The sequence below is a fragment of the Podarcis gaigeae genome (assembly GCF_964106915.1).
Source record: "Podarcis gaigeae genome assembly, chromosome: 10".
In the NCBI taxonomy this organism is placed as follows: domain Eukaryota; kingdom Metazoa; phylum Chordata; class Lepidosauria; order Squamata; family Lacertidae; genus Podarcis; species Podarcis gaigeae.
The window spans coordinates 12,815,865-12,839,265 of NC_139686.1; the positions used below are offsets into that span (position 1 = coordinate 12,815,865).

Here is a 23,401-nt window from a genome sequence, read left to right on the forward strand (position 1 = left end):
GCAGTCAGCAGCCCGGAGCCAGCCTGGTAGTGCAGTTGGCTCTGGCTTGCTTCAGGAGCTGTTCACTGCCCACTGCCATGGTGTCCACCATTTTTCCTCTCCGAAAGTCCCCATATGATGTGTTGCGCACAAGACACATCATATGGGGACTTCCAGTGAGGAAAAATGGCAGCTGCCATGGCAGCAAGCAGTGAGCAGCTCCTGAAGCCAGCCAGAGCCAACTGCGCTACCAGGCTGGCTCCTGAGGCTGCCACTGCCACATTTCCCAGGGAGAGATTTGCAAATCTGGGGACTGTCCCCAGGAACTGGGGACATCTGGTAACTCTACCTTATACCATTTGTGTTCAGGTTGTTGCTGCCGCTGTTCTTAACTTTCAGAATGTTTAATTTCACTCTGGATGCAAGTACCACCTTGACCAGATATTTAGATTGGTCTTTGAACAGCTGACACAGCCTTTTCAGTGGTGGCACCACACATCCCACAAATGCATTGCTGATAGAGTTTCATAGGGTCCCAAGAGCTCAGCCCATTTAGACAGATGGCTGGTGAAGACGGTGTTTTTAGGCTAGCTACTTTTTCCTCTGCTGCCTTCTGGAAGAAGTGTGTTAATAACAACTCAATGCTCTGATATTTTTTTTAAAAAAACAACAACACCCAAAACTTATTTCTCAGTGGAAACTTGATCATAGATGGCACCTTAATTATTTCACATTCCTCATGGCAAAGAACCCTTAGTGAATGGCCCTGAAGCCCTCAGAAACAGTTATCACATACCAGAGGCTGTGAACTTCCTTTTGACAAGGCTTTTGAGCTTTATTTTGATAAGAACTCTTATACCACTTCAACAGCTGGGAACTGTAGTTTGCTAAGGGTGATGAGACTCCCCTCACAGAGCTACAATTCCCAGGGTTCCCTGGGACGAGGGGCTTATTGTTAAAGCACAGGAAATATTCACAACAAATGCTCTTCTGTTTCTGCAATCTAACTTTGAATATATCTACAAAAGCAGGCCTTCATAAGAAACGGCTGCCTTGATAACCCTTTCCATTTTTGTGCAGAAAACAAAGGGCCGAATTGTTAACATCTAGCCTTTGCAGTTAACACAGATGTGCTCTGCCTTATATATTCCTGGCCTTTCTAAATGACAAAATGTTTAAAAAGCTTTCCACTCCATTAATAAAGATCATTGGAGCATTTGTGCATGGCCCAATGATGTGCTAACAGAAATTATTAGCCCAGGAAAGTCTTTGGAAACAAGACTTACAACGGTACACATTCATTAGGAAAGCACAATGCAAAGTCATGGTACATTTGATTCAACGGGCACAATAAGCTTTCCTTTCTGAACGCTGTTTCTTTTCTAGCTAATAGAAGGGAAGTACATTTAAGATAAATTGCAAAGGGCCACACTTCATTGTTGCTAGTTATCAGTGTAAGACGCAATCTGCACTTTATATTTAAAGCAGTACCGACCATTTTAAAAACTCCTGGCTTTCCCCAAAGAATCCTGAGGACTGTAGTTTGTTAAGGGTACTGAAAATTGTCAAGAGACCCCTATGCCCCTCACAAAAGTACAGGATCTGCATCAACAGATGTCTAGTGTCCAGATCAAAGGAAGTAATAGTACCACTCTATTCTGCCTTGGTCAGACCACACCTGAAATACTGTGTCCAGTTCTGGGACACCACAATTTAGGAAAGGTGTTGAGAAGCTGGAAGGTGTGAAGAGGAGGGCATCCAAAATGATCAAGGGTCTGGAAACTAAGACTTATGAAGGGAACTGTTGAGGGAACTGTGTATGCTTAGCCTGGAAAAGAAGAGACTGAGAGGAGATACAATAGCTATCTAGCTAAACGGCTGCCACATGGAGGATGGAGCAAGCTTGGTTTTTTTTTTCTTTTCTTCCAATGGCTTCATGTTACAAGAAAGGAGATTCCAACAAAACACCAGGAAGAACTTTTTGACAATAAGAGCTGTTCTGACCGTAGAATGGACTCCCTCTGAAGGTGGTGGACTCTCCTTCCTTGGAGGTTTGCAAGCAGAGGTTGGACGGCCATGTGTCATGGATGCTTTATTTGAGATTTGCAGGGGGTTGGACTAGATGACCCTCAGGGTCCCTTCCTATGATTCTACGATTCTATGATTCATTGCTCTGCCTACTTTTGACCTGTCTGTCATGAGCACGTGTCCCTCAGAAGGCCACCTAGAAAAGAATGTGGTCCTTTGGGATGAAAAAGGTTCTCTTCCTCTGATCTAAACCCACCATATCTTACTTAGCTGAGATACTTTTGTCAGCTGCACACACACAAAAGTCTAAATCTATCTTTTTGTCTTCATTTCTCCCCCTTAGGGCTTGGCAATTGTTAACAACCTGGACATCATCTGACAGCACTTAAATGAGAAATTAGCCAGCAGCCTTTTCCAAGCCATGCCTGCGGACCTTGTGTACATGAGACATAATTATACGGCCCACATGATACCCTATTAAACAATGAAACATGTGATGAACTAAAAAACAGAGATACATCAGCAAATCTGCCTGGGGAAGTTTATGGTATTTAAATCCTAAACATTAATTTTATTGTCCTGTATGAGAAACCAATTAACTATGAGTTTCATTATTTTTTTTATTGGATGTAGGGGATATTGTTCAGAAAACCGTCAATGGTGAATTCAGCATATTTTAATTTTATTAGGCTTGGCTTGTCCACTCTTGTACCCAGTTGCGCCAAGTTGAAATAGCAATTAGATATTTCATCAAAAACCGTGTTTGGGCTTTTCTGCAAATTTGATTTTTTTGTTTTTTAAGTTTCCATTCAAAGGGAGCTGATATGTAAGAAATACACAATGCATCTATTGTCTAGCCATTCCCCGCCCAAAACAAGGATGAAAGAGGGATGAAAGCACATCAACCCCAAAGTCCAGGCAGATGACATATGACTCAACAGCTAATGGGCAGCAAATGTATGCTTCTCCCATTGAAAAAAAAGGGGAGGGACTTAAAAATGCTTTACTTCTGCTGCATCATACTCAAACCCCCACAAGGGTTAAGGTAAAGGTAAAGGTACCCCTGCCCGTTCGGGCCAGTCTTGACAAACTCTAGGGTTGTGCGCTCATCTCACTCTATAGGCCGGGAGCCAGCGCTGTCTGCAGACACTTCCGGGTCACGCGTGACAAGCTGCATCTGGCGAGCCAGCGCAGCACACGGAACACCGTTTACCTTCCCGCTGGTAAGCGGTCCCTATTTATCTACTTGCCCCGGGGGTGCTTTCGAACTGCTAGTTGGCAGGCGCTGGGACCGGACTACGGGAGCGCACCCGCTGCGGGGATTCGAACCCCCGACCATGCGATCGGCAAGTCTTAGGCGCTGAGGTTTTACCCACAGCGCCACCCGCGTCCCTACAAGGATTAAAAGCAGCAGCAAATATTCTCCAAAAGGGAGGGAGATGGAAATTCCAGCAGATTCTAACCTGAGAAGATTTCCATTCATCTATATTCTGCCAGTATAGGTATAATTAATCTAGGGTTCAGACTTGAATGTGCCGTCTGTGCTCAAATTTCAGCAAAGTCAAGAACAGTGGCATTTGGGGTTTTGGTTAACACCCAGCAGAGGAGGGCTCAGAAATGAATCTCTCCCATTCTGAGAAAAACAAGGCACTCCTAGATGAGCCCAAACTCTCCTGGAGTCCAGCTCTTGGTGCTTAGGCTTTGCCTAAAAGAGTGAACGCATCGCCCAAAAAGGATACTTATTTGCATGAAAGTTGCATATGCTAATTTGTATGTAAAGAGTAGCCATTCCCAACAGGTATTTTGGACTGCAGTTCCCATCAAGTAGGACTAAGCGTCAAAATTCTACTGCAGTGGTGCAAGCATTGAACATAAAACTATGTAACTCTTCTGAAACTCATCCCTTACTTCCAAACAGATCACCAAGGCCTGGTTGGCATCCGTCTTGAGAGACAATGGAGAGCACCTCTGGGGGTGAAGTCAAACCAATGCATTAGCAGCACTGAAGGGGAAACCTGGGCAGTGTGTATGGAGGTCCTGGGCTGCCCTGACAATAAGACCCCCCTGCTCAGCCTTGTTGATGTGGTCCAAAAGAAAGCAGAGCAATACATTTGGCACCAGCTTGGCTGCAAGAGTTGATGTAAGGAGGTGTACAAGGCACCACTCAGCTGCCTTAGGGACTCCACTCTCGATTTATGTAGGGTTTACTCCTTAGCCTTTTCTCCTCCCGAAGATGTCCTGCAAGGCAGGCAGCAGAGGTTAAGGGCCAGAGTTTTCCTTCTCCTAGATGGGCTACCTTCCCAGGTTGATGAGACCCATCTGCCCCTCATCAAAGCCTAGATCCTCAGGAATTATGTAGGGCTACATGCATGGGACAGAACTCCCAAAACTCCCTTAGATTGCCCCATGTCATGGATAAATTTGGCAAATGTGACTTTATTGATGAAAAAGGTCTTTCAAGAACATCTCCCTGGCAGGCAGCTATTACAGGCATCCCTCAGGCCTAGGCAAAAACCTGGTTCAGTTTTCTTTTTCATTTCCATGGCGACCAAAATGTGTGATGTCATGTCAGTCTCATGGATGTGATGTGCTACACAGCTGCCATGCTGTTAATATACTAGCAGTTGAAAAGCAAACACACATACACAGTGCCACACTGTGCTAAACATGGAATTAATTGAATCTGCCAGATATGTTTAATGGGATGCAGTCTTGACCTTTTGCAGGCCTACAAATATAAATAGCAATATTCAACATTCAACAGCTTTAAGTTACATGTTCGGCAACGTGAATCACTGCATCTACCGTATGAGGAGGAACAGCTATAGGAACACTCGGTATCCATGCTATGGGGCAGGGCAGCTCTTGGATGAGCTTAATAGCCCTGATTTTCCAGTGTGGAGAAAGGGAGAACACTTCACTGTGGTCCATATGTGTCCGTGAATAGCCACAGCCAAGATAAGTGATTCGGTAGGCTGGGGTCAAACTGACCCAAACTACACTGACAGTGTTGTTGCATATGGAGAATGCAGAAGTTGGTTTACTTTTACTCAATTGTAACTTACTCTGGAACTTCACTGCAGATGGTGACAGCAGTCATGAAATTAAAAGATGCCTGCTTCTTGGGAGAAAAGCAATGACAAACCTAGACAGCATCTTAAAAAGCAGAGATATCACCTTGCCAACAAAGGTCTGTATAGTTAAAGCTATGGTTTTCCCAGTAGTGATGTATGGAAGTGAGAGCTGGACCATAAAGAAGGCTGATCGCCGAATATTCGAAGAATTATGGTGCCGGAGGAGACTCTTGAGAGTACCATGGACTGCAAGAAGATCAAACCTATCCATTCTGAAGGAAATCAGACCTGAATGCTCACTGGAAGATCAGATCCTGAAGCTGAGGCTCCAATACTTTGGCCACCTCATGAGAAGAGAAGACTCCCGGGAAAAGACCCTGATGTTGGGAAAGATGGAGGGCACAAGGAGAAGGGGACAACAGAGGGCGAGATGGTTGGACAGTGTTCTCGAAGCTACCAGCATGAGTGACCAAACTGCGGGAGGCAGTGGAAGACAGGAGTGCCTGGCGTGCTCTAGTCCATGGGGTCACGAAGAGTCGGACACGACTAAACGACTAAACAACAACAACAACAACAACTTACTCTGGTGTCCTTGCAGATACGTTGTAAGCTAGTGGTCTGCGTAGAGAATTTCTCCACTCCCCGGTTCTCTCAGATTTCTAATCAACTCTGAAAACGTGGTAGAATTCTCCTCAACACTTGACAAGGAAATATGTACGGCTGGCTTATCAAATGGTTACATATCCTTCATGGAAAATTACCACTTGCTAAACAGCTGCCTGAGTGCATTCTCAGTAAACACCGTGGGAGCTGTTTATGAATTGCTGGCTGATGAACTGCATCAAAACTCAGCGCTGCACCAGGAACCAGCCCGAGTGAAATGTTTTGCACATTTGGCAATGCGGGGAAAAAAGGCCTCACCTTCTCATCCTTCCTTGTGTAACCGCTCACTTATGCCTGTGCATTGCCCTCACTTGCTTGCTTGACTATGTAGCATTGTGATGTCATTCTGTTAACTGCGCGATCCCTGATTGGGAGCAATTGGCTGCGTAACTAATCCAGCAAGCAGGAAGCAACAGCCAAGAGGGAAATTAGCAACAGCCAGGGAATACAGTACAGTGGAATTGAACAGAGTATGGTTTGAAGTGATGTATGGAAGTGAGAGCTGGACCATAAAGAAGGCTGATCGCCAAAGAATGGGTGCTTTTGAATTATGGCGCTGGAGGAGACTCTTGAGAGTCCCATGGACTGCAAGAAGATCACACTGATCCATTCTTAAGGAAATCAGCCCTGAGTGCTCACTGGAAGGACAGATCGTGAAGCTGAGGCTCCAATACTTTGGCCACCTCATGAGAAGAGAAGACTCCCTGGAAAAGACCCTGATGTTGGGAAAGATTGAGGGCACAAGGAGAAGGGGATGACAGAGGATGAGATGGTTGGACAGTGTTCTCGAAGCTACCAGCATGTGTTTGACCAAGCTGCGGGAGGCAGTGGAAGACAGGAGTGCCTGGTGTGCTCTGGTCCATGGGGTCACGAAGAGTCGGACATGACTAAACGACTAAACAACAACAACTACAACATGGTTTGAAGGTGGCTGACATGCATTCCACCCTGGGCGCCATGAAGGAATGAAGATGGGATATAAATGTAAGAAAATAAATAAGCAAAACACTCTTCACACAATGTGAGTGACTTTTGTTTAAAAGCTCAATCTCCATTTCACTGACAAAGTGTGAGTTTGTCAGTGACACCCCCCCCCAAAAAAGATAAATAACCCAAGCTAGAGAATATTCATTGCAAATTCGTGTTGTTTTAATCCAGTTCTACCTATTTATATTTTGGAAGATTTGGGGGGGGGGGGAATTCAACCTTGAAGATTAACACTTTGGAAAAGACTTATCACCAGCACAGTCCTTTTTTTTTTTTTTTTTGCCTTGGAAATGAATTTCAACTGCTCCTTTAGCGAATACTGTGCTAACAAAAAGAAAACAATTGATGGATTCATGAGTTAGTCAATGATACACTGATGCGGACATAATAAAGCCAAACAGAAGGACCAAAGACAGAAGCTCCCAGAACAAGAGGGCTTTAGATAGCTAGATAGGAAGCTGATGTCAGAAGAGTTAGATAAGCGGAAATGAATGAAACCAGTTTTTATGAAATCCACGATGAAGATAAATCTCTTTGCTGAAATGAAGACTTTTCAGAGCTCTCCCCTTTCCCCCTCATTCTAAAAAAATATAAAACAGCCAGTGCCATGATGACAGGAGCGCACAAGTTTCTATATAAAATTGTCCAAATGCGTGCATATGCACACACAAACACACTCCATTGAAAGCAAAAGCCATCAAGGATTAATCTGCTGCATTTTTTTCAACCTTAGACTGTTATAAAGATACTCATGCTTTGTGTTAGCCCATAAATTGAGAGGCATATGCTACCCTTGATCTATGCACAGAACTCCTGTTGAGATTAATGGGACTTGCATGTTGTTTGGAAGTTGCTTGCAAAAAGGGCAAATTAAACCTCTTCATTAAATAGGGAACAGGCTGTTTTAGAAGGAAATCTTATTTCCCCTACAACAGTGTTAAGTCTCTCTCTCTCTTCCCCCACCCCTCAATCCCTCTTCTTCCTTCGGGGGGTTGGAGTGGGAAAAAGGCACTGCAAACAACGGCAGCTTTAGGCAACAAGAGACGTATGTTTCAAAGGTATCTGGTCTGTTTGTTTGGGTTTTATGCTCTCAAGTGTCACTATCAAGAAAATTCCAGATGATTTAAAAAAATTATATATATATATATATGGGGAAGGTGTTTCTTTTTTTTTTTTAAAGCTGTATCTGCAAATCCTTCTTCCTACCTGCAGTGAAGGTGAAGAGTTTTTTTTTGTAGGAGCCAAGTACAGGACTGGGGTAGGAATGCACTTTGGTTCTCCTTTAAAGACAAATTAGGACTCTCTGTAACAATATGTGAACCATAACCAAAGCTGCCCCTTGTTATTTGCACTTATTGTAATTTTGTAATGCAGTTCTCCAACCAAAATGTTTCTACAAAGATGTACACATCAGGGCAAAGTGTGCATAAAAGGGCATTGATCAGTGACCACATTTAATCAATAATAGTTTTTTATTGCATTGTAGCATATAATTTATTTTTGTGTATAATTCTCACGTATATTTCATGGCCATACGTTTGCTTGACTACAACCTCTGTTTGGTTTATTTTTAATAGATTTGAATCTGTTTGTGAAAATAAGATAAAAATGCACTAAATTAGGGGAAATTGTATTATCAGATCGGGGGAGGCTCCAAACCAGCTTAATTGATCATCACTAAAGATGCAGAGCAGATGTTGATTCTTAGGAAGACAGAGTTTCTCTAGTGTACCAGGTACTGTGAACCAGGAAATCCCTGGATCAAATCTCACTCTCACACAAGTCGGTGGCCTCAGGTAAGCCACTCACTCACTTTCAGTGATCCTAGCTCATCAGACAATCTCAGGGCTGTGGGTTCAAGTACCATATTGGTCAAAAGATTCGTGCACTACAGGGGGTTGGACTAGATGACCCTCGTGGTCCCCTCCAACTTTATGATTCCATCCCCATTTACTCCCTCTAATAGCAAACCAAGCTCAGGAGAACCTGAAATTTTGCAGAATACAGAGGTGCTTTTAGGGAGGAAAATGAAGAGGCAAAAAAAGAATAAAGGCAGGTGGATGAGAATAACTGTGCATGGTGGCCAATGGTATGTTGAGTTTGTGGGACAGGGACCTGTGTGTTAAAAAGTAATGGAGTATCCTGGAAAGGGGCATAACTTGGCATGTATTTGGAATGTTTCACACTGAACCGGAGACCTGTGCAACAGTCCTGTAAGATAGGCTGCTATTCATACTGAATACAATGGTACCTCTGGTTATGTACTTAATTCGTTCCAGAGGTCTGTTCTTAACCTGAAACTGTTCTTAACCTGAAGCACCACTTTAGCTAATGGGGCCTCCTGCTGCTGCTGCGTGATTTCTGTTCTCATCCTGAAGCAAAGTTCTTAACCCGAGGTACTATTTCTGGGTTAGCGGAGTCTGTAACCTGAAGCGTATGTAACCCGAGGCACCACTGTACACCTTTGTCTTGCACCAATGCTCATTTAAGGCAGGTCTGCATCTTCTGGCCCCACCCACAACCTCATTTGAGGTCCCATTCGCAAAGAAGCTTTGTACACATGGGTTCATCTCAACATGCATAGGCTCTGAGCATACACCTGGGGAAAAATGCAGGGTACAGATCATGCACCAGGGGAGTCTGAGTTTGTTTGGGTGTCTCCACGCAGAGCCCTGTGCAGACAGGATCTTGAATACATGGAGACTGAGGTGAGGTCCCTGAGTGAAATTCTGAAATGGCAATTGAGCCAGAAGCTTCCTGGTTCAGAAGACGCATTTTTGGCCAGCATGCTACACCATCTCTTGCTCAGCCTCATTAAAACATTAATCCTCTGCTTGCACCCCAGCGGGGCGGGAGAGGGGGAGTTGACTAGACTTACTGCAGCCTGCCTTGTAGCTGAAACCAGGAGGAAGGAGGAATCCCTGCTGTGCTGCTGCTGCTAGAGTCCGCTGGTCTGGAGGGAATACTGGAATCATTAATGGCGGCAGCTGACCTTGGACCTGCTGAACAGGAGAAGGAAAATCAAACCAGAAATCGGGGCTTCTCCTTCATGGTAAATTTGCAACAGGACAGTGGTGGCATTTGCAACTGAAAAGATTGGCCTACAGTGAATCCAGTCCAGAAGAGAACAGTCTATGCACTGAATATTTATTATATTTCGCAAAATTTGTATACCACTTTATAATCATAATAAAAAACCTCTAAGCGGTTTATGAAGGACAACCTAATGCATACCTTCAAAATGCAGACAAAAACAAACGTTAGAAACACATTAACACTGCATTTTAAAAGAGAAATAAAATCAGCCATCTTAATACATGTTGAAATTGCATGCTTAGGATTGTTGATTGTTGATATTTTATTTTATTTTTAGCTGCTGGCAAAACCAATGCAGTTTTGGTGCCTGACTAATATTATTAGGAAGGGAGTTCCAAAGAGTAGCCACTGCCACAATGAAGTACTGAGTCCTTGCAAATGTGGAACGAATTTTTTATTGCTCTGTATGTGCTAATTGGCTTACCAATACCAGGATGACTGTGTAATAGAGACAACTTTCTGCATGTGAATGGGAACTATAAGGAAGGCAGGTAGCAGGGCCTGTTCTTTTCTGCATTCCACACCTCACAGATTACAATTTACTGCCCACTCCCTTCCATTAGATGAAATCTGAAGCTCTCAAACAGTCACAAGATCTGGTTCAGAGGTTCATTTGCAGAGCTACAGGGTCCTATGAAATGATGACCCATCACAAATGCAGACTACCCGCCATTTATGACATTGTCCCACTCCAACTTGGATGCCCCAGCTGGCCAAAAGTCTAGAGGTGGGGAAGATCTGCTGTCTGGTTGCCTCTGAAATAAGATGTTGCTTCCCCACATTTCTGTGTCGCTTGAAAATAAGCCACTGCCCCCATGAGCCATCAGACACTCCCCCACATCTCTGGCCATGGCAATACTCAAGAAGAAAACCACTGCATGGAATTGAGGTCTCTCTCTCTGTTTCTTTCCCTTCTCCAGTGTCTGGTGTATTGCTATGAAGAAGACAGGACCTCCGCTGGCCTCTAGGAAATGTAGCTGGTTGCGTAGAATATCAATGACCAGGAGATCATGGGACTTATATCCCCAAATTAGTCTGAGACATGTCTTTCAATTGGCGTTAATGAAGGTCCACATTCAGGTGGAACTTATTTATTAGGAAATAAATAAGAAATACATTCTCCGGAGGGGCAAACAATTTTTGTCTGTTGCAGAGAACGTCTTAAGGGCTATCACATTTATTATGGCATGATAAACCCTTTTGGAGTACTGTTCAGTTCTTCAGGTGCATGAAATTTTATCCTGATTTAGAGGTATGCAACACTAGCATCACAAAGATCTGTATGCGCTGCGTTCCTGAAACAAAATATCTCTCTCTCTCTCTCTCTCTCTCTCTCTCTCTCTCTCTCTCTCACACACACACACACACACACACACACACAAATGTATGATTGGGCAAATCTGACAATAACAGTTTCTATTAGTTTTCCATTTTCCCCATCTTAAATGTAGTTCTCCAGATTCCCAAATTACTTTGCAATTAAAAAAAATTCTTCATGAAAATTCTCCTGCCTCTTAGTGCAAATTTCAGCTAATATAGACATTTTGTTGCCTAACATACACATTTTGGAAATGCAGTTTCCTCTAATATAATGCATTTTGCACGTTATTTGCACTAACTTATGCTTTTTACACACTAGAATGTGCATTCTTAATAGCATTATGAGGCTGAAGAACAGTCTTACAAAATTTGGAGAAGGGCAAATTGTGAACCATGACTGCATTTTCATGTATGCTATTGTTCCAGAAAGTACAAACTAGGCCCACCTTTAAATGCAAACCGAACCAAATTTCTCCCTTATCTCTTATCTTACCTTATCTAAGTAAAAAAAGGGTAAGGGACCTCTGACCATTAAGTCCAGTCACAGACAACTCTGGGGTTGCAGTGCTCATCTCACTTTACAGGCCGAGGGAGCCGGCGTTTGTCCGCAGACAGTTTTTCCAGGTCATGCGGCCAGATTGACTAAACTGCTTCTGGTGCAATGGAACGCTGAAACCAGAGCAGCGCACGGAAACACCATCTACCTTCCCGCTGGAGCGGTACCTATTAATCTACTTGCACTTTGGGGTGTGCTTTCGAACTGCTAGGTTGGCAGGAGCTGGGACTGAGCAACGGGAGCTCACCCCATTGCAGGAATTTGAACCGCTGACCTTCTGATCGGCAAGTCCAAGGCTCAGTGGTTTAGACCACAGCGCCAACTGCATCCCTATTATCTAAGTAGTGAACCTTTATTAACGAGTTCAGCTGAGCATGCAAGTTTCCCCCAGCCAAAAGGTTGCCCAAAAGGTTTTGGAATCTGGGGGCATCAGTAAACAATTCAAGCAGACCAATGAATCAGTGGCTTCTGGACCACCAAGGCACAATCTTACTTGTGGAGTGACTCCACTGAAGCCCAAAGCGCCTCGCTCACCTGCCACAGCACTGCACAATTATAAACACAAAACTGACATGAAAGCAGTAGAGGCTGGTGGGGTGGCACAGACAGGGATGAAATCCTGAGCTGGCTCCCAACACTGGGCATTACTGTCAGTTCCCAAGAAGGCAAAAAGGAACTCAGTGCAGTGCAGATTCCTCCTCCTGCAGCTGCACCAACAACAACCTACTGCCTTGCATCCCTCTCTTCTGCAACCAACAGTGACATTTTGCACTGGAAAGCCAGGTCAGCAATGCCACCCCCCACCTCTATGCTGGCTGCTGGCTCCTCACTACACAGGAATATAGGGGATAGCTTAGTTGGTAGAGCATGAGACTCTTATTAATCTCAGGGTTGTGGGTTCATGCCCCACGTTCGACCAAAGATTCCTACTTTGCAGGTTGAAATAGATGACCCTGGTGATCCCTTCCAGCTCCACAATTCTATGATTCAATCGCCATTTACTCCCTTCTAATAGTGAACCGAGAGGGTGAGCACAGGGGAACCCAAAAAGTTTGCAGAAATACAGAAGTGCCTTTAGGGAAGAAAATGAAGGGGGGGGGAATGGAGTTGGAAGAGGCCTAACTGTGCTTAGTGGTCCAGTGGTATGTTGAGTTTGTGGGACTGGGACTTGTGTGTTGGAAAGTAATGGAGTATCCTGGGAAAGGGCATGGCTGGCTGGTTGACTGGCAACACTACAATTCTACATGGAAGCATTGTTTGGTGCATAGGGCACACTTTGGGAAACAGAAGCAAGCATCAGCCTCAGGAGTTTGGGGCAGCGACAATGTGCAGCTACTGCAGAACACTTGCTGGTCACAGACTGCACTGTACTGCACTGGGTCTCACACAGAGAAGCACCCTGTTCTGTTTCCCATGCACCAAGAAAGGAAAATCCCACCACTAATTCCCAACTCAAGCGACTTCTCCTTTTCCACTCGTGCCCCTGTTGTTATTCTAGTTCAGCTAACAAACGGCGCACACGCCCCGCAATTTATTATTATTTTTAACACCCTGGAATAATCCCATTCCTGCCTTGAATCGATATTTCGTTTTTCTTTTTGAAAAATCACAAAGAAACTCCATTCTCCTTTTAGAAACAAAAATGAACAGCCGAGTGGAATTTTCGCATTGCATTCTTCGGCAGAGAGCCATGGAACTTAAAAAAAAAAAAAGGTTCCAAGGATGAAAGTGACTTTGCCAGCAAAGAAGCTTCAAAACAGAACTCAAAACACTAATAGAGAGACAGATGGTTCCACTGAAGGCTTTGCTGCCAAAAAAAAAAAAATCTACAAAAAAAGAAGAAAAAAACCCAGAGTGATGTTATTGAAGCCGACTGGAAAGTTCTCTGATGACTGCAAATACTCTTGTCCCATTTCAAGTGTTAACTCTGCCTCCAGGGCTAATATAAACTAAAGCAACACACACACACACACACACACACACAATCTCATGCACAGCCTCTGCCAAGCCCACAAGGTAGCACAAGTCTGCACTCGATTTCAAGTGACTTCTGGATACGCTAACAAATGCATTGTACTCATGTGTCCCTGCTTGGGAAGGAAGCCATTAGAAAAACAAGGTATTTTTTTATTTTATAAAAAATAAATAAAGGCACCATCATGTTTTCTCATACAACATTTCCACCTCCTGGTACAAATGCAAAAAAAGGGGGGGGAGGGTTTGAAAAAAATAAAATAAATTAAAAGCCTCCTGGCTTCAGATGACAAAACTTAGCTGAGTAATGGAGGTAAGGAAAGCAGAAAGGTGAGGATGGGTTGCGTAGAGACCGAAATAACTCAGTCAAAACAATGTAATTTTCGTTCCAATCTGGAATGTAGGGCGAGGGAGAAAGAGAGTTTTAATACCTGTGCTCCATTTCCTTTCTAAAGTAAATAAGTGCCCAGGTAATTTTATTTTTATCAAAATATTACAGGAGGATGAAATGTGAACTGAATGCAGAAGCCGGCTGATTTTGTCCTAAATGCTGTATTTATTTTTTTCACAGGGGAGGAGGTAGGGCTTTCAGCAAGGTTTGTTTACTTGTTGCTAGGTTACAGATGTGGAAAACGACAAACGCAAAAAACCTAGATCCCCCTTTTTAGCTAAAACAACATATTTTTCAGATATGTTTATACAGAATTATGTATACACCCAATTCCTTTTCTCCTCCCCCCTCACCTCTCAAACAGCTCTACGGACTTGTGGACTGACTTGTGGATCCTAGATTTAAGAGTTTCTTTAGGACCACTAAGAACTTCCAATCAGAGCTAGATGCAAATCTTGGCATATATGTGGCCACTCCTTGAAAAGCCCAGCTTGGACCCAATGGAGTGTAGCACTCACTGGAGAATTGCCAATACCCTATTTTGGGGGAAGGGGATGACAAAGGTGGAGGAGAGGGTGGCTAATCTGAATGAAACAGATTAGCTGGATCCACCTCAGTTGGGGTTGAGACCTGGCTAGTGAATCAGCCTTGGTCACCCTGAAGGATGACCAGTATTGAGTAGGAGTGTGAACCTCTTACAATTACGCAAACTCTTAGTGGCTCCTGGATCAACTGTGGGATGGGTACTGAAGGCAAAAACTACACTTTCATTCCTACCTTCATGGTTCAGTCCAAAGAGCAGAATTGGTGAATAGTTAAAGGTAAAGGTAAAGGGACCCCTGACCATTAGGTCCAGTCGTGGCAAACTCTGGGGTTGCGGCGCTCATCTCGCTTTACTGGCTGAGGGAGCCAGCGTACAGCTTCCGGGTCATGTGGCCAGCATGACGAAGCCGCTTCTGGCGAACCAGAGCAGCGCACAGAAACGCTGTTTACCTTCCCGCCGGAGCGGTACCTATTTGCACTTTGACGTGCTTTCGAACTGCTAGGTGGGCAGGAGCTGGGACTGAGCAATGGGAGCTCACCCCATTGCGGGGATTTGAACAGCCGACCTTCTGATCGGCAAGTCCTAGGCTCTATGGTTTAACCCACAGCGCCACCCGCGGTGGATAGTTACTCCCTGGTAATTATCTACCTAGTTCCACCAGGTGCGGTTTTGTCTCTAACAACCAAACAACCATCCAATGGGAAGAGTCATCAGGTGTCTTGGAGTGCAGTTCCATTGTTATGCTGATGACACACAGCTCTCCTTCTCCATAACATTTGAACAGGGAGAGACAGTGGAAGCCCTGGACAAGTGTCTTAATGCAGAGGTGGACTGGATGAGGGCCAATAAATTGAGTCTGAATCCTTGGTGTGCATGCAAACTGCTGACCCCAGGTGACCCCAGGTCATAACAAGAGACCTGCTGGATCAGGTCAATGGATCACCTAGTCCAGTATCCTGTTCTCACAGTTGTCAATCAGATGCTTGTAGGAAGCCTGCAAACTGGACATTAGCATAACAACACTCTGCTCACCTGCAACTGGTAACCAGAGGCATCAGTGGAAGTATCACATTGGAATTTTTGGATAGGATCTCCACAGAAGCCATTTGAGTTTCAGTCTTTGCCCATCACGTCACGTGTTATTTCACCAGCCCTAGACTCGTAACAGGTAATCCAGGGTCCATAAGAAGCAAATACAACAGACTCCCTCAAAAGCTGGTGGACTCTCCTTCTTTGGAGGTTTTTAAGTAGAGGTTGGATGGCCATCTGTCAAGGCTGCTCTAGTTGAGATTCCTGCATTGCAGGGGGTTAGATTAGATGGCCCCTGGAGATACCTTCCAGCTCTACACTTCTGTGATTCTATGACACACACAACACAGCTAGAGTTGCAACCAGAATTAGTATATCCTGCTTGTTGGTGAACGCATACAAAAACCATTGACCTAGACCAGGCACATCCAACAGGTAGATCGTGATCTACCAGTAGATTACTGGACATTTGCAGTAAATCATGAGTAGATCACTGCCCCCCAAAGAAGCTCCCTTAAAAAAGCTCAACATTTTTGCCCTTCACCACCCAAAAACGGGGCTTTCCTCCTCCCGAAAAAAGCTCTTCAACTTTGACCCGAACTCCCCCAAAACAGGCCCTCTTCCTTCTTAAAAAAAGCTCCACAACTTTTACCTGAATCCCCCCCCAAAAGGGGTAGATCACTGCCAGTTTTTAACTCTGTGAGTGGATCTCAGTCTCTTGGGAGTTGGTCACCCCTGACCTAGACCTATTTGTCTCTCCCTAGTGGTTAAAAGTTCCAGTAGATACAGGTGGACTCTTGGTGGTGCCCCCCCCCCCCCGGATGGAGAACAGGTCTCAGCAAATTCCCAATCATTCTAAACCCTAATGATGGAAAGGGTCCAGTGGTGGATGGTGCCCCTTGGGACAGGAAGAGTAGAAGGCTGATAGACCAACCTTGGGTGGAGCTAATGGAGCAGGAGTCAATGACAGGTGGAGCCCACTATTTCTAGCTAAGTTCCCATCTTCCACTCTACTGAGTTCTGCAAGGGCAACACTGAGACTAAGGAGGAGGCAGCTGACACCCCCGGATGGGTTGCAAATAAGAAGGCAGACAAGCAGGGGCTGGCTGAGAGCAGTGGGAGGACAATGACCCACTTGCCCTAATGGAGAAGTCTACTGAAAGGGTCTTTTGCTCTAAAAGATGAACATGGCTCTGCCGCGCAGTTTAATATAACACAGAGACGGATAGGAGGAATTTGCTCCCAAATGTGTAGCTATTAATACTACGGAATAATTCCTCCGAAACGTTTCTTCGGAAGTGGAGGTGGGAGAAAAATCTGTGATCGTTTCATTAATAACTGATGTTCCCGCACAGCGTATGATGGAACATACAGCTTCCAGATGCTTGTTTAATGCAGCGACTGATAAGCTGCGGGCTTTGCGGAGCACCGCGGTGGTAAGAGAGTCAATGAAACATTTGTCAGGGAAAGGAAAACAGGTGTGAGATTGCTCGATGGTGGGCGCTTTCTGCTTTTCAACGGAGAATGTGCCGGATAATTTCCTGAGCTGGAAAGGCCGCCTAATGCTCTGTGGAACATTGTTTCAGTTCTTAAAGATGCCGGGAAGATTTTGGCATTGATGTGATAAATACATTATTTACAACAGGGGGCTGCTGAAAGATCAGGATGCTCATCCACATCTCTGGGGAGAAATAAAAATAATGCTTTTTTTATGTTTAAAGCAGCACGCTGCCTCCTATTGCATTCCCAAATATGGGAATCCCTACTGGAATTGAAGGTTGGTTTAACCTCTTCCTATATAAGCAAGTGGCTTCCATTGAGTTCTATGGGGGGCTGTCTCTAAAAGCTTCCTGGAAACTTCAATACAAAAGGCAGCTGCCAAGTTCCTCCATTGGACCAGCTACATCAGTGATGGCCAAGCTTGGCCCTCAAGCTGTTTTGGGACTACAATTCCCATCATCCCTGACCACTGGTCTTGTTAGCTAGGGGTGATGGGAGTTGTAGTCCCAAAACAGCTGGAGGGCCAAGTTTGGCCATCACTGAGCTACATGGATTACTTCCCACAGTTCTTAAAACAAGTAAAGTGACTGCCAATCCTTTATAGGAAAGGTCCATAGCTCAGTGGTAGAACATATGATTTGCATTCGGAAGATCGTAGGCTCAACTCCTGGCATTAGGGCATGTCATTTTAGAGGGTGAAACTTGGTTTTTGCATATTTCTTAAGTGAGGGGTTTTAAAAATATGTCTTTGGGTGTGAGGAATTCAAACCTAGATTTATTTTAGTGATTAGACAACTCTTAGCTTGGCAAGTCTACTTTTGATGGAGAAGCACATGAACTGCTTTCGGAAAACCAAAGAATTTTCATTCTACCTTCTAGAAACGTCAGATAATGCTAAATAAACAAATAATATACAGTGTAACAGCAAGTACTTGGCAATCATTTTTTAGTGATTTCTATGACTACTAGGCATCTGTTTTTTGAAAACTGAAGTTAGCAAGTTTGTGTGTGTGTGTGCATGCAAGTGGTTAGCCTTGCCTAGGGCACAAAATAGCCGGGCACCAACACTGGCTCTATGAAGGAAGTAGGGGTCTTGCAGCAGCTCTTACCATCCTTAACAGACTACCCTTCCAAGGATTCCTTGGGGGAAACAATGCCTATTTCAGGTGGTATCATGTAGGTGGGGTCTAACCAATTAAATAGGCACTCCTTGCGAAACCTAAATCTGGATCGAATATATTTGTGTGCTAAAGCCCCATGACCCGCAGTTCCCTAGTGATTAATAAACACATAGACACGAGTATTTTGGTTTATGGGTTCAAATAGGCCACAGCTTTATTGGTTACAGATGTGAGCGGTTTGGCTTAGGCACTGGGTGAAGCCAGGCTATATCTGAACTCCTGCCCATCTGCAGGGAGTCCATAAGGATAAACCACCAATAGGGGGAGCCCTATGATTTATTATATCCCATTGGGGTCATGGCATGGCCCTAGCCCATGTCCTAGGCTCCACACCCCCGGATCCCTTTAACAGGATACCCTTAATAAGATCCGGCAAAAGGGCAAGAGAGGAGAGTCACTCCAGCTGTGCCATGGTTACATTTCCCACAGCCATGCTCCCTACCCGTGCTGATTAGCCAGCGGGGCCTCACTGGGCATAGTCCCACTCAGTGCTGGTGACCGGCCAGGAAGGGACAAGGGGGGCATCTACACCCCGCCCCCATGCCGGATCACTGCAGGAGCCCGGATGCCTGGCCACAACACCGCCCACCGAAAAAGGTGAGCGGACTTCTTTTCTACAGAAAAAAACACAACCCCTCAAATTTAACCCACAAGTTTTGCATGGCAGTTCTTTTCCCCACCTGCACATCGGCTCATCAGACTGATTTCATTGATACTGACAGCAGAGTCAACTTAGTGATTCAAACTTTACCCTACAAATTATCATTTCGTGTTCAAAGCTTTTTGCCTATCATTTATCTTTCAGCCGATTCCACCCTCTCCCTGCGTTGTTTTAAGTAACAAGTCTTATTCTTTATTTCCAGTCTATAACATTATAAGATCCTTTGGAAAGAATCCTAATATTGTTGTTCTGTTGTTGTTGTTGCATTATCATTATTATTATTTTAAAATGTTTTCCTTTTCTTCCAGTATCTTTTCTCTCTCTCTCTCTCCCTCCCCAATTTTCTTGACAAGTAGTTATAGCAGTGTTTGCTTTAATTAACGTGTAGGCGGGTGGGCAAGAACGAGAGGTTATCTAATAGTACGCAGTGGGCAGCAATTCAAAGTTAGTACTGTTTTTGCATGATGTATTGGCACAAACACAAAGAAAAGTCCAAGTCGAGTCATTTCACTTTAAGTGATATCCATCCATCTATCAAGAAAAACACACTCAACTAACTTTATCTTGGAGGCAGAGCAGATTTTAATCTTTTATGAAACATCGACGCTTGGGTTCTGTAGCTGGGTTAGGAGCCAAAGAACCAGCTCTGTGTTTCCAAGTGGGATTTAGGTTTCTCAAAGAGCGTACACCAGCATCACCAGTGCAGCAAAGCAAACTAATTTCAAAGTCCAGGGTCTCTGGAAAGCTGGTTTGGGTATGGCACAGAAAGTTGACGTTCAAAGGAAGACATGCCAAAAACACATGCACCATGCACACTCACACAAATAAACCCTTTGCTGTGCTGAGTGTAGTTCACAAGATTCCTGCCTTGATCTCTCGTTGGGCTTCAAGGTTGGCACACACAGAAGATCTGCCACCCAAGGGCTGTTTCAGCAAATCTCTGTGGTGGCTGCCTCCGTATTGGAAAGCTCTTCTCAGTTTCTGACTATGCTGGCTGTTTAAACATCCTCAGACCTAGGATCTGCTTTTAATTCCAACCCACAACTTAGGATCATTTGCCTGAGAAGGTCCCAGACGGATCAATCTGAAAGTCTAGCTCTTCCAGCAACCCATTTCTCATGGCAGGCAACCAAAGTTTGAGAACCATTGGTGGACCATAGGCCACCTTTTAGAAACCCCTGCTCTGCACTGACCTTTTTCGCCCTGAAGGCCACATTCATGCATGAGCAACCTTCCAAGGGCCACATTGGCAGTGGTCAGTGGGGCCAGATGCAAAAGTTGGATTGTATTTACGTAACCTAAGGCTTAGTAGTGTTTTGCCTGTGCAAAAGTTGGTGGAGCAATGGAAGTGATGCTCACCTTGGTACAGTAGGCTGTATTTCAGCCAGGCAAATGTCAGATAATAGCGTGGTAAACCATGTTTTGCATAGCCTGTCGCTCAAAGGGAAAGAAAATGTTGAAAACTTATCCCCTTTAAGACTAATGCCTTAAATCTAGCAATAGGGCCATCTAATTTAATTCCAACAAGACTGAATGCATGATTGGCATGCAACAACATCATTTTTCACAACTTTAGTTGTTACAGCAGTTTCATACCATCCTTATCTCAGGATGACACATTTTGTAATTATTTTTATATTGAGCATTATTGCTCCCATACGATTTTTCTTTTAATTCATTGTTAACTAGAGTGGACAAACAGAAAGGAAAAGCAGAAGCAGTGGCAACAATATCCTCTACACTCTCTCTCTCTCTCTCTCTCTCTCTTTCTCTCTCTCTCTCTCTCTCTCTCTCTCTCTGTGTGTGTGTAATGCATTAATTACTCCTGGTACTAGAAAGCCTCTAATTGCTACCCAGGGACTTCGTTCAGCTGTTCAGGCTTGCATCCGATAGCCACCTCTGCTAGGTTGACTGCTCTTTAAGAGCGCTTTGTTTCTATAAGAGCACTTAGTTTCATGGTCAACTGCTCGGTTTTAGAAAGCAAAAGAGAACAGTCAGAAGAGGAGGAAGGCTGCTGCCGCAATGTTCACTCTCTGCCTCATGCTATCTGCAGCTTTACTCCGAAGGACCAGTTAAACATGTGGTCAGGAAGGGAGGAAGGAGGAGGAAATTCAAGGAAGGTACCTGTGCATCTCCATCTCCCCACTCTCTTCACCATCAGACTGCCCTCTTTTGACAGGCCCAGATCGGAGGTGCAAACTGGCTCCACAGCTTGGGGTGGGGCAGTTGCGTGCAGTGTGTGAGTGTCGTCATGTGCACAACACGCACAACACATGTGTGATGTCGTGCCACCACATCGGGAGCCAGCCATGGAAGCTGCGCTGCACTCGACTCCATGGTTGGCTCTGTGCTCAGCCTCTTCCACCCTCTGATTGTTTGGAACATTGGGGGTCCGACTCCCCAAAAATTATTGGGGTGGGCAATGTAGCTTGGCCCCCACAAGATGGTGCCCCTACCCTGAATTGTTCTAGGCTGACCCATTCTGGGCAAGGGCATTCCAGGGCAGTCTCAACTGGATCTGACTGAATATAGCATTGGCCCAGATCAGCCCATCTTGGTTCAATATCTGGCATTTGGCCAGACCTGGGGCAATACCTTACCAGCTACTGCTCTGGGTGAGAGGCTCTGCTAAGTTTATGAAGCTAAATGATCCTGCATCTGTATGAAACCAATTGAGAGGACTTTGCCCTGAAAGGCTGCATGTAAGTACTAGGAATGAATGGACTCCCTACTGTAGCCTGAGTCAATTGGCTGTCTCTCAGCTTCATTGTCCTGCATGTGGAATGTGCAGATAATAACACTGACTTGCGGGTGGCGCTGTGGGTTAAACCACAGTGCCTAGGACTTGTCGATCAGAAGGTCGGCGGTTTGAATCCCCGCCACGGGGTGAGCTCCCATTGCTCAGTCCCTGCTCCTGCCAACCTAGGAATTCGAAAGCACATCAAAGTGCAAGTAGATAAATAGGTACACAGTGTTTCCGTGCACTGCTCTGGTTCGCCAGAAGTGGCTTAGTCATGCTGGCCACATGACCCGGAAGCTGTACGCAGGCTCCCTCGGCCAATAAAGCGAGATGAGCGTCGCAACCCCAGAGTCGGCCATGACTGAACCTAATGGTCAGGGGTCCCTTTACCTTTACCCAACAAAGCTGTTGTAAGGAATACAACTAGAACATTGTTGAGAGGGGGCTGCATACAAAAAAACAACAACCCCACATTTATATCTGCTCCATATTTGCAGACTCAGGATTAAACAAGGAAAATGTTCTGTGGAACTGCTCTCCCATCAGATATATATAGGTGACTGGATCTCTTTTTAAAACAGAACACAGTCTTTTATAGTAGCAGAAAACTTCAAATGCAATTCATAACCTTTATGCCTTTAATTGCAAGCACAAAAATTAGGGACTGCCTTGAACCCTGTTTGGCCTATTATTCCTGGTGCCTCTTTCCTCCTCCTCCTCCTCCTCCTCCTCCTCATCCTCCTCCTTTAGTCCCTTGCTGGCAATAGCAGCAGAACAAAAGCACAAAGGAAACAATTGACAAAGAGTTTGTTTGCTAGCCTTTTCCAAGCAGTGCTGGTGAAGGAAATCATCTTTGTTACAAGGAACATTATTATCCTTCTTAAAACAAAAACAACAAAAAAAGCCTTATTACCGGATGGTTTTTATTTTATTTTGGCAATCTTTTCGAACGCTTGTATCCTGCATCTTCTTTCCAGTAGTTCGCTCTGAATTTGGCTCAGCCCAGAAATCGGGAGTGAATTCTCCTTTAGAACTCTGAGACAATATCTGATTGGTATGCAATGGAAGGGGTCTCTCTCTTTCTCAAAAACCTGTAGCAGCATAGGCAAAAGCTCGGAAAACGCAGCATAATTAAAGTTAAGTCTCTTTTGATATTGATATTTTCTTCCGGAAACTGAAATAGTTCTTGGAATATACAGACATTTTTCTTCTTCTTCCTCCTCCTCCAGATTGCCAGTCTTTAAATACATAGCTGTTTCACTTCTAGCTCCATTTCTAAGCCGCTATAGGTATTAGAGGATAATTTACATGCAATTTGCATTTTTTTATTTTTTTTGTGCCTGTGGTTTTGGTAAGTCTTCCAAACCTAATGACTGTTCCTTTTGGCCAGCAACATAAATGCTGTAATCACACAATTATTGTGCTGGGAACAGTTTAATTCAGCATTTTGTTCTCAACCACAGAACAATTACTCAACAATTTTGGTTAACCGTATGAGCTTGCAGCCTGGAGAGGAAGCCACTTATTCACAAGATCTATTGTCCTACACAAAGGTGCAGTTACCCTTGATTCTTATCTGCTCCAACTTCCAGCATCACTTAGCTCTTTAGGGGGAGTTCCACGTTCTCTCTGGCTAATGAAAATGAATGACTGCAAAGCTTGCTTTATTAGCTTATTC

At 44.5% G+C, this 23,401-nt stretch overlaps 1 protein-coding gene across 19 annotated transcripts in view; it reads right to left on the bottom strand.

Moving 5' to 3' along the window:
- SOX5 (SRY-box transcription factor 5) overlaps positions 1-23,401 on the bottom strand; it is a 769,299-nt gene that overhangs the window by 119,776 nt on the left and 626,122 nt on the right. For 10 of the 19 annotated variants that reach the window (XM_083700221.1, XM_083700226.1, XM_083700235.1 and 7 more), the window contains one exon: positions 9,610-9,730. In XM_083700221.1, coding sequence (XP_083556347.1) covers positions 9,610-9,730 — 121 coding nt within the window. Of the gene's footprint in view, positions 1-5,663; positions 5,939-9,609; positions 9,734-23,401 lie in introns of those variants that run through there. The other 9 variants (XM_083700231.1, XM_083700230.1, XM_083700218.1 and 6 more) reach the window with 2 other exon arrangements.